We start from the raw sequence: 16,528 nt of genomic DNA on the forward strand, positions 1-16,528 counted from the left end.
AGGAATAAAAGTTATGTGGGACTTATCAGTATCAGTAGTGGAGTCTAGAAAATTGAGGGCACAGTGCTTTCTAAATTCTGTGTGAACTGATAAGGAATGACCTACAGGGAATTAAGCAAAAAAGTAAAAATAAAAAATTTCAAGATATACAAAATCAAGGAATATTATGCTACTTTTGTACAAGAATAAGGTGGTGAGAATGTGGTTAGTTGTATGTACATATGTTTATATTTGTAAAATGACGCTGAATAGACAAAACAGCTTAATAAAAATGATTCCTATGGAAGAGAAAAGACAAGGTTACAGTTCCTTAAATTGGGAAGAGAAACTATCTGACTTTACTCACCATGCAAATTGTTATTTAGATGAAAATGAAAAAATATGTGTTAAAAAATTTCTCTCAAGGGCAGGTGAAACCAGACTACAGCTTTTCTTCACAGACTCTGTTTGCCATGTTTATTTCTTTGTTCTTGATTACTTCACACTTGATGCATTTTTCCCTTCTTGTAACTGTAGATTTTGCCTCCTAATAGTTATGAAAGTTTAAAACCTGGGGGAGAGTGGGCTTACAAATTTTCAATGTATTTTTGTATAGTCTTTTGAGAGTAGATTGAAGTTCTAAAAAGTAAGAAAACCTTTTGTGAAAATATTTTAATGGACACTATTAAGAGTTTAAAATAGTATTGGTGGTGAAAAATCATTAAAAGTATCTGATTTTACTTGAAAAATCACTATTTTCCCACAAGAAGAGTCCTTATAACATTCTTGTTTTTAGAAGGGTTTGTTTCCATCATTCATTTAAATTCATAAAGATAACATTTTCATGGGTGGAGAAGTCTGTTAGGAAAGTCATAATTTGAATTTCTATCTTGTTTTGCAGTTTGCTTTCTGTGATAAGTTGAAATTATTACTTGATGTTCAAGGTAGTCTCTACATCATCCTTTCAATATCTTTGCTAGGTTCGATACAAGAGGCTGTTTTCCTAGCGTGGTTTGCTGCTTTTGGTAAGAACATGTCGTCCATCTTGCCATTCACGCCGCCAGTTGTGAAGAGACTGCTGGGATGGAAGAAGTCAGCTGGTGGGTCTGGAGGAGCAGGCGGAGGAGAGCAGAATGGGCAGGAAGAAAAGTGGTGTGAGAAAGCAGTGAAAAGTCTGGTGAAGAAGCTAAAGAAAACAGGACGATTAGATGAGCTTGAGAAAGCCATCACCACTCAAAACTGTAATACTAAATGTGTTACCATACCAAGGTAAGTTTTGTTAGATCCCATGTTTGATCAAATTATGTCAAGGAATCTGAAGAAAAGTTACTGAATTTGTGTTCCTTTCAAGTCACCTGTAAAAAGTGATGATTGAAATATGACTGTTTTTAACCTTGTATAAATTGTTTTTGCTAGCTGACTTGTTTTATAAATTTTCTTGAATAGTGAGAAGGTTTAATCAAGCTAAATAAGATACTTAGATTTATTATCTTCATTGCCTAAATTTGTATGTTATCCTCATTTCTGTGATCGAATGATACTTGAATAAAGAATTGAAGCTTTTTCTATCACTAACATAGTAGCAGCCTACAGTTTGCTCCTCCCTTAGTCAAAGCTTTCATCAGGGGTGAAAAGAGGCTGCTCACTTTTTAATGAATTTTATATGGTTTTTCTTTGCGTTGCAGCATTGCTTCCAAGAAAGAATAGTGTGTTAGGTGGCTTCTTAAATGTTGTAGGCATTAGTCAGAACCTGTCTTAAAGACCTGCCTCTTAGGTTAGGAGGACCTGTTACTTTAAAAGTCTGAAGTTTTCTGAGGATAAATTTAATCATTTACAGATAAATAGCACTGTCATAAGTATTGTTTTTTAATAAAGTGGCAGGTGTTTCAAAATATGTTTTACTACTTGTGTACATTACAAGTTTTGGGGGGACTGTTAAGAAATTTAAGAATTCTCTAAAATGATTGTTTGCAGTGTCATACCGTGGGCTAGCATATAGCATGTGAAACCATTCTACTTGACTTTGAACTTTGAGAAGTACACTTTTGATGCTTGTAGATAACAGATCCCAATAACACCAGTGCAGCCTGTCTAGTTGCAAATACTAACAGTAGAATGTTTCTTGCCTTGTTTGGTAGACCATCCATTTCTTTCCCTTACTTGTTTTATGTATATCTTAAAGGTTGCTTTTTTGGTTTGTTGATTTGTTTTACAAATGCTTATTGAGTGTTTGCTATGTAGAAGACACTGTTTCTAGACATATGGGGATACAGTGATTAACAAAACACAAAACTTCTGCCTTCCTAAGGGATAGAAATACACAATAAACAAGTAAACAAATTAATTATAATTTGATATGGTAATGAGTGCAAAGAAGACAACCAAATGCAGTGATAATGATAGAATGAAGAATTAAAAAGCTGCTTTGGGTTGGATTGTGATGCTTGCGTGGAGCTTCGAGAAGCAGCAACCAACTGAGGGAATAGTCTTCTAGGCAGAGGGAAGAGAGGGAAGAGCCAGAGTGAAGACACTGAGGTGAGCTTCTTGTATTAGAATATTTAAAAGGAGCCCAGTGTAGACAGAGGACAAGACTTTCCCAAAGCTTATAGAGGGCATCCTAGGGTATGGTGACAGTTTGAATGTTAGTCTAAATATAACAGGATGCAAGTAAGTTTATTCTGATGGATTTTAAAGAGGATCTTATGCATTTTTACAAAGATTTTTCTGGCTGTGGGAGAGAGGTATGTGTGTACTAGGGTAGATATGGAAGCAGGAAAATTAGGAGGCTGTGAGGAATCTAAATGCAAGATGATAGAGGCTGGACTGGCGTGGTGGCTGTGCTAGCACACCAAGTAAACAGATTTGGCATAGTTTTAGAAGTGGAACTGGGAACTTCCTGGTGAATGGCTGAGAAGTCAAGCTATATTTCATTCTTCATTGTGTAGTGCGTGAGATTTCAGTTAGGTAACCATTTATCATATGCCCACTACGTGGCTGGTGTGCACTTCCTCACTGGAGTTAAGATACAGTGTTTGCTTTTAAACTACTTACTTTCTAGTAAGGGAGATAAACTTAGAAAAAGATGGTTTCATAAGGCTTGGTAGATGTTACAAAAGAAGTATACTTGGGGCTATATCCAGAGGAGGCTTGTGGAAAGTTTCCTTCTGGAGGAATACTGGTGCTTTTGAGTTGAGCGGGGTAAAGAAGGAATTAGGAGAAGCCTGTTTCATCACATGTAGAGCGGTGGTGTGGAGATTGGGAGGTTGGGGAGCATTGGTGAAGTGTTCCAAACAAGTTGGGCATCCTTAGAGTATAAAGTAAGGGGTGGCAAATGGCCAGAGTGTGTATAGGTAGTAAGGAGTCACTGCGTGCTTGCCAGCGTTCACACTTAACCTGAGGGTGACTGGTGAGGTTGGGGCCATTTAAGTGCGGTAGGGTCTGAAGGCTCAGAAGTCAGATTAATTTCAAGTGCAACATGGGTTGCAGCGAGAAAACTCCTTGTGAGGCTGTCAAGAATGGAGGCCGGGAGACTGGTATCACTTGATTGAAGGGAGCTGTGTGATACAGCAGAGATAGAGCCATGTTTTTGTACGACTTCAGCAAGGCTCAAGTTGCCATTGCAGTGAGGTTATCCACAGAGCAGAGCCTGCGAGAGTCTAATCTTTTAGGGAGGTACAACAGTACTAAAATTGGCCATTGCTGGTATTTAACCTGTGGAGGAGTTCACGTTAGTCATAGCTCTTTTCCTGATTTCCCATTCTTTTTGCAGCCTCTTTTGGAGATAGAGATCTCTGAGAGCTCATATTCTGGAGGTGCTTCATCATTAAAAACATTTTTTTCTGCTCTTTCGCCTGATTAATGAAGTTGAAGTGATAATTATCCATTATCTTGTTTTTCACTATTAAAGTTCCCTTGAAGCGTAGAAGTTTGCCTAATTTGGTGGTTTTTTTAGATGTTGCAAAAATGGAGATTTGTTGTTATTGATGGTCTAGCAAAAAAATCTTAACTTTTTACACACTGTAGCTTGGTGCCATATATTTTATAAAGCTTGTTTTTAGTAGTAGAACAATTAAATTGTGTCAGATTATTAGTCATTTCTTAACTAAATATTCTTAAACGTAAGAAATTTAGTTGGAATTCAGGGAACTCATTTATATGTAAAGTGTAAAAGATGGGAAGTGGGATGGAAAAGTTTTGTTACAGATAAATCCAAACCTTAGCTTAAGCAGAATTATTCAAAATGTGATACACAATGGTTTGTAAGCACGTTTACTCAGAATTTCAAGAAAAATGTTAGTAAAGTGCCTTTATAGTTTTATAAGCCAGAAAATACAAGTAAGTTCAACTGATGAAGAAGAGGAAACAAATTGTTTAATTTTAAGAAATGGCAAATGTTTTCTGTTGAAATGTTTACTGAACAGTTCCTCCTCTCTACTCTCAGCCCCTTAATATTAGAGTGGGGTTAAAGTTAGGGCAGAAACATAGTCCTGGCCTTGTGTCCCTCCCACTCCCCTCATCTCATTACTCTTGTTGCCTCTGGCAGTTTAAAAGCTGTAGTTATAGATAGGTCACTGTTGCTCCCTTCCCACCATTTTCTGTGGTGACACAGAGTAATTTATAGGTAGAGCTTAACCTCAATAAAAGCTGCAGTGAGCTAAATAATAAAAAATTTCAGGAAGCTTTTTCATCTCAAACATTTTTGAGTCCGAGGGATGGGAGACAAGTTGGTCGTGAAGTCAGAATGGCAGTTGATATTTAGGTAAAGAATCAGACATAAGGAAAAAGCTTTCAATATATTATTATCCACAATAAAGTAAAATTGAAATTGCAGTGGGGATGGAGTTCTGTAAAGTTAAAAGTAAGGGACTCTGAAGTGTTAAACATTCTGTAAAGTTAAAAGTAAGGACTATGGGGTCTAAAATGGCTATTTTATAATATTGATTATACATAAATGTATAGGAATGCAAAATTTATTTTCATAAGCATAAATTAAAAGGACTTTCCTAAGGTGCTACTCTGACCATGTAATCACATTTTTGATCTTTCATCCCAAGGAAATAATCAGAATATTGTCAAAGATTTCTGATGTTTGTTTCAGTATCATTATTTCTTTTTTTCTCCCAGTCCATTGGAATCTGTATTGTTTTTAATATGAATTAGAAAAAAGCCCAGTCCTAACTTTTAGTTTCTTTAACTCTAATAAAGAACACTTAAGCTTATTTTATACCACAATTAAACAAGAATAGCAACAGAAAAGTTTATGCCACTCTTTATAAACATAGATGCAAAAGTCATAAAATATCAGAAACTAGAATTCAGTGGTTTATTAAAAACAAAACCACAAAAACATAACTAGGCACGGTGGCTCATGCCTGTAATCCTAGCACTTTGGGAGGCCGAGGCAGGCAGATCACCTGAGGTCAGGAGTTTGAGACTAGCCTGGCCAACATGGTGAAACCTCTCTCTACTGAAAATACAAAAACTAACTGGGTGTGGTGGCATGTGCCTGTAATCCCAGCTACTCGGGAGGCTGAGGCAGGAGAATTGCTTGAACCTAGGAGGCACAGGTTGCGGTGAGCCCAGATTGAGCCACTGCACTGCAGCTTGGGCGATGAGCAAAATTCCATCTCAAAAAAAAAAAAATGACTAGGTAATGTTTATTGTCATTCAAGGATGACTCAACTACAGGAAATCTAGTAGTATAAGATACCACATAATCATATTTAAGAAGCACTTTATGATCATCATGGATCCAGAAAGGGCTTTCTATAAAATTCGCTATTAACAAATTAGAAATGAGTTTTCTTAGCTTGATAAAGCATACTTCTAAAAATGTTAACACTTAATTATGAAACTTTTAGAGATTAATTGGCCAAATTTTTAGTAATGAGTATGGGTGACCCAGAAAAGTCTTGTATTTTTTTTCTAATATTTATATATAAAATATCACTTTTATAGTCAGCACAATTAAATGTTTAAATAGGACTTTTGGGCAATTCTTGTCTATTTATGACAAGACTATTCTTGTCTTTTTTCTTTGAAGTCAGTTTTTTCTGTTAAAAGGCAATTCTTTTTTTTTTAGCATTCTCTTGATATTTGCATGTTTATGACTGTTTTTGCCTTTAAAAAGCATATTTCTAGCCAGACATGGTGGCATGCACCTGTAGTCCCCGCTGCTTGGGAGGTTGAGGCAGGAGGGTCACTTGAGCCCAGAAGTTCCAGGCTGCAGTGTGCAGTGATCACATCTGTGAACAGCCACTGCACTCCATACCAGGCAACATAGTGAGAGTCTGTCCCTTTAAAAAAAAAAAAAAAAAGAAAAGTTACTTAAAAACATAAAGTAGCATGTACATAACTGAAAAATCAACCATGATTATACGGTGGAAAAATCAGTCTCCCTCCCACCCCTGTTCTTTCGTCACCCAGTTTTCCTCTGTAGTGAACATTGTATTACTAGTGCCTCATGTATCCTTCCAGGATGTTTCTTTTTAATGCTGCCATTAACATTTGGATTTTGTTTTGCCTCTTAGAGACTTTTTTTTTTTTTTTTTGAGACAGAGTTCCGCTGTTATTTCCCAGGCTGGAGTGCAGTGAGGGGATCTCGGCTCACCGCAACTTCCGCCTCCCAGGTTCAAGCGATTCTCCTGCCTCAGCCTCCCAAGTAGCTGGGATTATAGGCATGCACCACCATGCCTGTCTAATTTTGTATTCTTTAGTAGAGACAGGTTTCTCCACGTTGGTCAGGCTGGTTTCGAACTCCTGACCTCAGGTGATCTGCCTGCCTCGGCTTCCCAAAGTGCTGGGATTACAGGCATGAGCCACCATGCCCGGCCACCTCTTACAGACTTTTAAACATCAGAGTAATTAGTAACTTTATGCAGACTGTCTTGGAATAGAGCAGTTCTAATTAAAAAAACTGTCATCTTTTATTTCTAACTTCATGTTCATACCGTTTTGCTTCTCTAGGTAACCAGGAATAGCTAAAGAGAAGTCTTTTTGAACCCAAACTGTGGTATTCTTCCATTCTTAAGTGAGCGCTCTTTCATAATAGGATAATTCTTTCTTTTCATTCATATATAGGCATGTGTGTGTGTCTGTCTGTATCGTAATGTGTATGAAGCACTATGGTGGAGGGAACTCTGAATTTCAGGTTTGATAACCTGTTTCTGTGTCAGCTTCTTTAGTATTGATGAGTGTAGATCTGGGGAATATGACTGTACTTTTTACTGTTCACAGCTGTGAAAGGCAGTAGTGCTATCTGAGTACTTTCACAGTATGACTTTTGGGTCTATTGAAATAATCTAAATGAGCTTCATAAACTGTAAAACATTATAGTTAGGAATGTGATTTATTGGAAATATTCAGATATTCTAGGTCTTCGTTTTCTATTTTTGTTTTTCAAGAGAACTGACATTAAATTGTAGACATTAAAATGTATTGTCTCTGCTTAGAAAAAGTTTTTGCCAGGCAACATTGCATGATGTATAATTTAGTTTATTAAATGTATAAAATTTGTTGATAAAGTCAGAACAATAAAACTTTACAAATATGAATTAGAACTTTGAGGTTATGGGGAATAGGGACCTTTTATAGCCTTAGCATCCAGTTTGTCATATATTGTTTATAAATGTGAAAGCACTTGTGATGAGGTCAAGTATCATGTGAAACACACTGTGGAAGGCACTTTGCTAAACCCTGGACCTTATCTGGTGCCTACATTTACAGTTAGGTATTTTGAGGGGGCTCTGCTCCAGGACCTGGTATTCAAAGTCCCTTGTGTATATGGTATATTGCATGGGACATTTTTATCACTTACTTTATCAGGGAAAATACCTACCTGCCCTAGGACCTTTGTCCCTTTATAAAAATTACTGAATTATACCCAAATTAATCAATTTCTGTAATTTTATCATGTAACACCTGATGCAATGAACAATATACCCGCTTTTCTCGTCCTGAGTAGTGGGATACAGGGCCTGCCACCATGCCCGGTAATTTTTGTTTTTTTAGTAGAGTGATTTCACCGTTTAGCCAGAGGGTTTGTCCACCTCGGCCTCCCAAAGTGCTGGGATTACAGGCGTGAGCCACCACGCCTGGCTGTTTCCAGTCTTACTTGGAACCATTCTAGGCTACCCAGGCTTTTTTTTTTTTTTTTTTTTTAAGTATTTACCATCCAGCCCAAAATGTGACACCCGGGACATTCTTGTGTGACTACATTCTGGGGAAAAACCATACTGTTTACTCCTTCCCCTTCTCTTGTAGTAGAGTCCTTCCAGGCCTGTGTGGTCCTCACTGGCAATATAAGTAAATGTATCACTATCCAAAGTGCCTGAGATAGACAATACCCACACATGGACTATGAAGAGTGGTGAGATAATAGTAAAACAGCAGTTTAGGATATCTTGCTTTAAATCTTCTCTTGTACTTGGGCTAAAATCAAAACGTCTCTTACAGTCTGTTGTTTTCATTTCCTTTTTTTTCTTTTGTTTTTCTCTTTTTCAATTTAGATATTTTCTGTTGATCTACTTTTGAGTTTACTGGTCATGTTTTTGTGCTGTATTCAGTCTGTTAAGCCTACGTAAGTTCTTAATTTCAAATATATCTTTCAGTTATAGTATGTTCCTTTGATATTATAGATCCCAAATCTGTTGAAATTCTCCATCCATTTTGTCTGTTTCCTTAATATATTTATAATAGTTACTTTAAAGTCTTCTGTGTAGCAGTTCTAATGTCTGGATCATTATTAGTCTGCTTCTGTTATTGTTCATTCTTTTCTTTCTCAAATTTTCCTGCATTTTCATGTCATACAACTTTTATTGTATGCCATATGTTTTGTACATTATGTAAAATTCACTCATAAAGATCTTGCAAATAATGCTCTCCCCAGAGTATTTGACCTTTCCTACCTTTACCAGGTAGATAGAGAGGATGCTCACCTTAATCTAATTAGCGATTGAGCTGAGTGGGGCTAGACTGCCATTTTAATTTGGTTTAGTCTGCCACTGGATTATACCTTCCCTGCAAACAAAGTGCTCCAGGGATTTTGATTGAAAGCTTGTTAGACTGTCACCTAACCCCTGAAACACTGGGAGATTCACTTCTACTTTTTCGAAGTATGAAGTGACTTTGGAAGTATGAGCTCTTCAGCCTCAGCTTTAAGATCTGATAAGCGTCTTGAGGGGGAGTACTCATGTGACTGTCAAAAGTTCTGCTGTTTTATTCCTCAGAGCTTCTTTTCTCAGACCAAGCCTTTAGCCTGCACCTAGAATCTGCACATGACCCCAGGGGAGGAAGTGATAGGCATTTGTCAGTTCACCTAGAAAGCTGCTTTGCTGCAGTTTTAGTTCATCTGGATCTCATTAGTTTGATAGCTCTCCATTGTCTTTTGAGCAAGTTTTTTTCTTTTTTTTTTTGTTGTTTCCTTTTTTTCCCCTCTAGTAAGAACATTGGACTGCTGTGACCTGCTTATATTTTACTTGGAAGTGGTACTGTAGCAGAATGTTATAATAGGAAATGTTCTGGTATTTACCAAATCTGGTATTTACCCCAAATCTGAGAACAGTAGATTGCCAATAACCTGCATTCAAAATTGAGTTGCTACAGTGTTCATGCAGGACTTGCAGAAAAGATACCCTGAGTCAAGCATTGCTACAGTTAAAACCTGTTACTCACCTGTAGGCTGTATAAAGATTGTGAGTTCAGGAGAAGGACCCCATAGTGAAAAGATTTTTGGCGAGACTAGTATCTGTTAAGGTATTTCTCCCTTTTGTTAATCCAATTTGAAGGACTTGACGAGAACTTCTCAGTTTGACATGTGTCTGCTGAGGTTTGAGAGATAAATAGACTGGTACTTGACTTCTATCTGAAAAAGCCTAAAAAGTGAGATAAAGGCTGGAGCTGCCCCTGTATTGGTAGAACGAAGAAAGGGCACAATGGGAGTGGCCAGTACTTTGTCAGAGTTTGATGGGTCAAAGATGGAAGAATTACCCCCATGGACTAAGTAGACTTTAGTAAGACATAATAGTTGAAGTTGGCTTACCTTGAAAGGATCAAGAGGCCATACTTGGTTGGAGGATCACCGTGATCCAAGCAGACAAGCCTGAGAAGTTCCTGCATCAGGAACTAACTGTAGGTGAGAGAGTCCGCATTTAGACTTCCACCCTCCACAGGACTCCATCACACATTACTGTCACATCAGATTACAGTCCAGCCAGCCACATAAGATCGTGCCCCTTTTCTCTCAGACTCCCTCTTCCTGCTATTTCAGAACCGGGAGGGGCCTTAAAAATAATAGCTAGAGAGTACTGGAAGAGGTAACCTGAAAAGAATTAATGAGATAGTAAGATTTTGGCTTTGCTGTGGCTGGATTTTTAATTTCTGAAGACATCTGTTAATACAAATATCTGGATGTGACTAGAAAGTGTTGAAATCTTTTTGGGATTTTGTGCAGACAGGATAAAAGCAGCTTGAGAAGAGCTTGTTGGAGAGCAATGACTAGAGTGGTGGCGGGAGGGAGCTCACTAAGTCTAGTTTGTTTTATGAGCTGTCTGTATCCTCTTTTTGAAAATTGAGAATTCCAAATTTAGTGGTTGCTGGGGACAGGGAGAATATGTGGGGAGAAAAGAGGGATGTTACGTGTGTCTGCATGAAATATGTGCCATTTTAACAAAAGCATTTTTTTTTGCATATAATCATGATACTGGTTAAATTAGCCAGTGATGCTTTATTTTCAAAGAAATGTTACAACTTTTTATAAAAACTGAAGATTTCGCTCTTTTGTTACCGTTTTCTTCTGTTACCGTCATCGTTTTCCTTGAAGCGGTAGGTTAGTCTTTACTTTCAAAAGCCAACTTTTAACTCTGACTTTGGGTTATTATGGGAAGTGCTATGAAATGGTCTTGGTGCTCTTATGAAACTGTGATCACTAGTAATACATAAATTAGAACTGAAATATATAAGGAGACTTCTCACTAACTTCTTCACCCCAGCCTTTTGTCTTTTAGAACTTTGCTTATCTTTACGGTTTTATATATATATATATGTAGATATAGTTTCTCTGAAATTTGCTAGGACAGTGGGGATTGGGGGCAATGAAAGAAGATTTTATATTTATATTTAGGATGATAGGGAAATTGAGAGATACTGAACACAAATTTATAATGAAGTTAAGTAATTTAAAAGGGTTTTCCTGTAATTTTTATATGATGCCTTATATAATTTGCATCGACAGGTATAAAACATTAATCTATGTGCTTAAACATTTGCCTAGACATTTTAACATGTTATCTAAACATAATCTCTATGCATAAAAGCAGTTTATCACATTCAGAGTGCTATACAAATTTGAGTTGATTTTTATTTTGTGGGATGCTAATTGTCAAAAATTGTCAGATTATAAAAACTTTTACAGTCAATAAGTCAAGCATTATAAAACTGTATAACTTAAAAAGTTGAATTTCATGGAATCACATTCTGTATTGCAATCATTGTTTTATGTTTGATGTAAAGTCATCCCTTGGTATCCTTGGGATACCCTATATCTCCAAAATCTGGAGACACTCAAGTCCCTTATATAAAATGGCATAGTATTTGCATATAACCTATGTACATCCCCCCCATATACTTTGTTTTGGAGGCGGTGGGGAGACAGCGTCTGGCTCTGTCATCCAGGCTGGAGTGCAGTAGTGCATTCTTGGCTTACTGCAGCCTCTGCTTCCTGGGCTCCGGTGATCCTCCCACCTCAGCCTCTTGAATACCTGGGACTACAAGTGCGTGCCACCATGCTAGGCTAATTTTTGTATTTTTGGTAGAGACAGGGTTTCATCATGTTGCCTAGACTGATCTTGAACTCTCCTGGGCTCAAGCGATCTGCCTGCCTCAGCCTCCCAAAGTTGCTGGGATTACAAGCGTGAGTCACCATGCCCAGCTTGTATTCTTCATTGTTGTATTGTTATTTTATATAGTTTTTCCTCCAGTATTTTCTATCCATGGATGTGGAGCCCACAGATACAGAGACCAACAATGTATTCCAGATTTTATGCACTTATTTTAAGATTAGAATGACATGTACTTATATTTTATATTTGTTTATTTTGTCATTTACGTTACTATTTTTTTTATAATTGTTAAAAACAGTATATATTGGCCAGACACGGTGGCTCATGCCTGTAATCCCAGCACTTTGGGAGGCTGAGGCAGGTGGATCACTTGAGGTCATGAGTTCGAGACCAGCCTGGCCAACATAGTGAAATCCCGTGTCTACTAAACATACAAAAATTAGCTGGGCCAAGTGGCGTAATTCCAGCTATCCGAGAGGCTGAGGCATGAGAATTGCTTGAACCCAGGAGGCGGAGGTTGCAGTGAGCCAAGATTTTGCCACTGCACTCCAGCCTGGGTGACAGAGTGAGACTGTCTTGGGGGGTGGAAAAAATATATATATATAAATATTTATATATTTATATAAATTATATTTATAATGTTATATAATATAAATATATAATATATATTATACATAATATATATTATATAACGTATATTTTATATAATATATATTTATATTATATAATATATGACTAAATCTAGAAAATCGATAAGCTATGTTATTAAAGTAAATGTACCTGAACCCTTTCAGTGTTAGCTTTTGTTTTTTTTTTAAGTAAAAGGTTTGTATTTGGAAGGGCTTGAAATACTTCAACCATTTTTAGAATTGATATTTAAATCTTTTCAATAGTAGAGACTATTTTATGCGTGGGAGATATTTTGTTTTTACAGGGGCGGCAGAAATATCAAACAGTATCTCAGAGTAGAGTTTTTAATACAGCATTTGGAGGTGGAGGTGGAAAATATTGAGAAAGTTTTTTTCAATCATCACCTGGTCCTTCTTCTAAGAAAGGCTATACTATGTCAAAGATGAGTAGAAGTGTCAATTTTATTCTTATAGGACTATGTGACTTATAGGAGTGTGATTATGGAAGTTCTGTTGTCTCCCCCTATTTTTTATTTAGTTATTAATATTTGGAAACCTAAGCTGCTTATTTTAATTTGGAAGGGGCTTTCTTAATTTACTTGTCCAAAGAAATTTTATTTCCTGAGAAAATGTCTCTTAGAGTGAAATCTTCAGTTTTTATAATTAAACATGTTCTGTAAATGTTTTACATACCTAGGATATTATACCAGTTTTATTGTTTTAGCTTTGATTTGCTATGTTTATATTACATGTTTCTTTTTAGTAACTATATGTGGGGCGGAATAATGTTAATAATTAAGAATGTGGCCTCTCTCTTCCACTTGCTGGCTGTAGGACCTTAGACGTGTTACTTTGTCTCTGTGCTTCCATTATCTCATTTGTCAAATGGGGACAACAGTGCCTGATTCATGGCACTGTTGAAGGATTAAGCGGTTTAATATGTGTAAGAGCTTACTACATAGTTGGTGCTTAATAAGTGTGAACTATATGTGGGATGGGATTTTATATATAAAATTTGATTTTGGTGTGAAACTGATGATGTCACCTGTATTACATGCACCAAGAGGGCGTGAAAAGGTTTATTACTCACATAATGATGCTGTCTGAGTAGAGCATGGCAGGCTTCCAAGTTGGTCCAAAAATGACTTGAGAGAGCAGTGATAGGAGACTGGCTTGGGGTTTTATGGTGATTAGGGAATGGGGCTGTGGGCTGGGTTTTACAGTGTACATATGCTGAGACTTGCCTGGTTTGAAATTTCTCTAATAACAACAGGTGGAGCACCTCGACTTTCTTACCAGCTTGCCCAGATTCCAGGCAGAAGGGGAAGAAGAAATGGTGGGGCTTGAAACCTATCAGCAGTCAAATATCAGAAATGGAGTCGGATTTCCTATTCAACACAAACAGGATAAATAAAAAGAAAACCATACTTAGATGTATCATGGTCAAACTAATGAAAGAGGGAATCTTAAAGCAACTGGTGAAAAATGGCATGCAACATACAAATGACAGGTGATCAGCACAGAGAATATTGTAAAGTGACATCTCTAAATCACCAGCATCAGGGAGTCATAACAATAAATTGTATCTGCTTAATAAAGGAACTTAAAAATACATGCAGCAAAACTGGGTAGAATTAATGGAACAGAATCACAAATCCACAATTGAGAGTTCAATTAGAACAAAAAAATCAGTAAAGACATAGAAGTTTTAAGTTACAATTATTAAGTTACATTATTAACTACCTACATGATATTTATAGAATACTAAACCCAACATGAGTAGTAGAAATACAAGCGTTTCAAGTGTTCATTGTAACTTCACCATGGAAAGACTGTTTACAGGGCACAAGTCTCAATCAATTTTAAAAGATTGAAATCCAAAGTATGTTCTCTGCCACCTCTGCCAACAATAGAATAAGAAATTAATACCAATAAGACATCTGTTAAGAATCGGAAATTAAAACTTAAAATTCTGACTTACGGGTTATTTAAGGGAAAAATGAGGTGAAATATATTTTAAACCAAATTATAATGAAAATACAGCATATCACATATGTGGGATGTAGCTGAAAGAGTGCCTAATGGAAAATTTTATAGTTTTAAATAATCTGCTAGAAAGAAAGTTACCTAAAAAGATAAAATAGAAAGTAAGTAGAAAGAAGAAATAATAAAAATAAGAGTAGAAATCAGAAAGCCAAAAGTGGGTTCTTTGGAGAGAGAAACGCTTATTAGACTGATCAAGAAAAAGACAGAGAGCCCACCGTCACAAATGACCTATATTAGTACTGAAAGACGGATTGTCATGGTAGGTCCTACAGACAGTAAAAAGATTATAAGCAAATATTATAAAACAATTTTATGCCATTAAATTTGATGACTAAATGTAATGATGAAATTTAGGTTACCCCCAGCTGATGCATGAAGAAATACAAGATCTGGGTAGCCCTGTAACAATGAAAGAAGTTGATTTCATAATCAAAAGCTTTCCTGCAAAGGAAACTTCAGGCCCACATGGTTTTACTGGTAAATTTAAGCATTTGTGCAACAAATATCACCAATCTTATAGACAAAATCAACTCAGAAAAATGTTTTATGAGGCTCACATAACCCTGAAACCAAAACCTGACAAAGATGCAACTAAAAGAAAAGTTAAAGATTAATATATCGCTAACATACATGAGAAAAGAATACATCGTAATTGAGTTCTATTCCAACAATACAAGGTTAGTTTATAACTTTCAAAAATTAATCAGTATAAGCCAGGCACAGTGACTCATACCTGTAATCCCAGCACTTTGGGAGGCCAAGGCAGGAGGATTGCTTAAGCCTAGGAGTTCAAGACCAGCCTGGTCAACAAAGCAAAACCTCATTTCTATAGACAGATAAAATTACCCACCCAGGCATGGTGGCATGCCCCTGTGGTTTTAGCTACTCAGAGGCTGAGGAAGGAGGATCACTTGAGCCCAGAGGTTCAAGGCTGAAGTGAGCTATGATTGCACCAATATGATTGCACCAATACACTCCAGCCTGCATGAGACATTGGGACCTTGTCCCCCACGCCCCAAAAAAGAAAAATTAATCAGGTCAGACGCGATGGCTTATGCCTCTAATCCCAACACTTTGGGAGGCCAAGGCAGGAGGATTGCTTGAGAGTTAAGGAGTTTGAAACCAGCCTAGGCAACATAAGACTCCATCTCCACAAAAAAAAAAAAAAGCCAAGCGTGGTAGTACATTCCTGTGGTTTCAGTTATTTGGAAGGCTGAGGTGGGAGGATTACTTGGGCCCGGGAAGTTGAACCTGCAGTGAGTAGTGATCACACCACCACACTCCAGTTTGGGTGACAGAGCAAGACCCTCTCGGGCAAAAAAAAAAAAAAAAACCTATGTAATTTACTGCATTAACCAAGGAGGAAAACTGTAGGATCACCTCACTTGGTCAAAAGCGTTTGACAAAATTCATCATCCATTCATGATAAGCACTTCCAGCAAATGAGAAACGAAGAGACTTTCTCAGTCTGATAAAAGGTATTTAAGAAACACCAATAGCTAAGGATATACTTAATCATGAAATACTGTGTTTTCCCTCAAGAACAAGACAGGGATGTCTACTCTTGTGTCCTTATTTTAATAGAAGACCTAGCAAGTGCAGTGAGTTAGGAAAACAAAATATAAAAGGTTTAAAGATCTGAAGGAATGTTTCAAAATTCTATTTGTAGATGACATGCTTATTTATGTAGGAAATCCTAAGGAATCTATAAATACAGCCACTAAAGCAAATGAGTAAATTTAGCAAGGCTGCACTTTATAGATTCAGTGTCTAAAAATCAATTGTATTTTTGTAAATACTAGCAGCAGACAAATAGGGGTGTTAAGAAAATTCATGAATAGTAGCATCAGTACTAAAATACTTAAGAATACATTAAACACACACACAACCTCTGCTTAAAATGCTAAAACCTTGCTGAGAGAAATTAAACAAATGAAGAGGGAGTTGTCATTCTCATATGGCCAGGTATGCTCTTACCAGACTGACACTCCCTCAATAACAAACTGCACAAAATTCTAAAAATAACATGAAGTACTG

The 16,528-nt window shown here is 36.8% G+C and overlaps 1 protein-coding gene across 3 annotated transcripts in view; it reads left to right on the top strand.

Annotated features, from left to right (window-relative positions):
- SMAD2 (SMAD family member 2) overlaps positions 1–16,528 on the top strand; it is a 96,712-nt gene that overhangs the window by 40,173 nt on the left and 40,011 nt on the right. For all 3 annotated transcript variants that reach the window (XM_032152370.2, XM_032152372.2, XM_032152373.2), the window contains one exon: positions 960–1,248. In XM_032152370.2, the coding sequence (XP_032008261.1) occupies positions 1,013–1,248 (236 nt within the window). In that variant the 5' untranslated portion in view covers positions 960–1,012. The remainder of the gene's footprint in view (positions 1–959; positions 1,249–16,528) is intronic.

Source organism: Hylobates moloch, unplaced genomic scaffold (genome assembly GCF_009828535.3).
Source record: "Hylobates moloch isolate HMO894 unplaced genomic scaffold, HMol_V3 SCAFFOLD_5, whole genome shotgun sequence".
NCBI classification, from domain to species: domain Eukaryota; kingdom Metazoa; phylum Chordata; class Mammalia; order Primates; family Hylobatidae; genus Hylobates; species Hylobates moloch.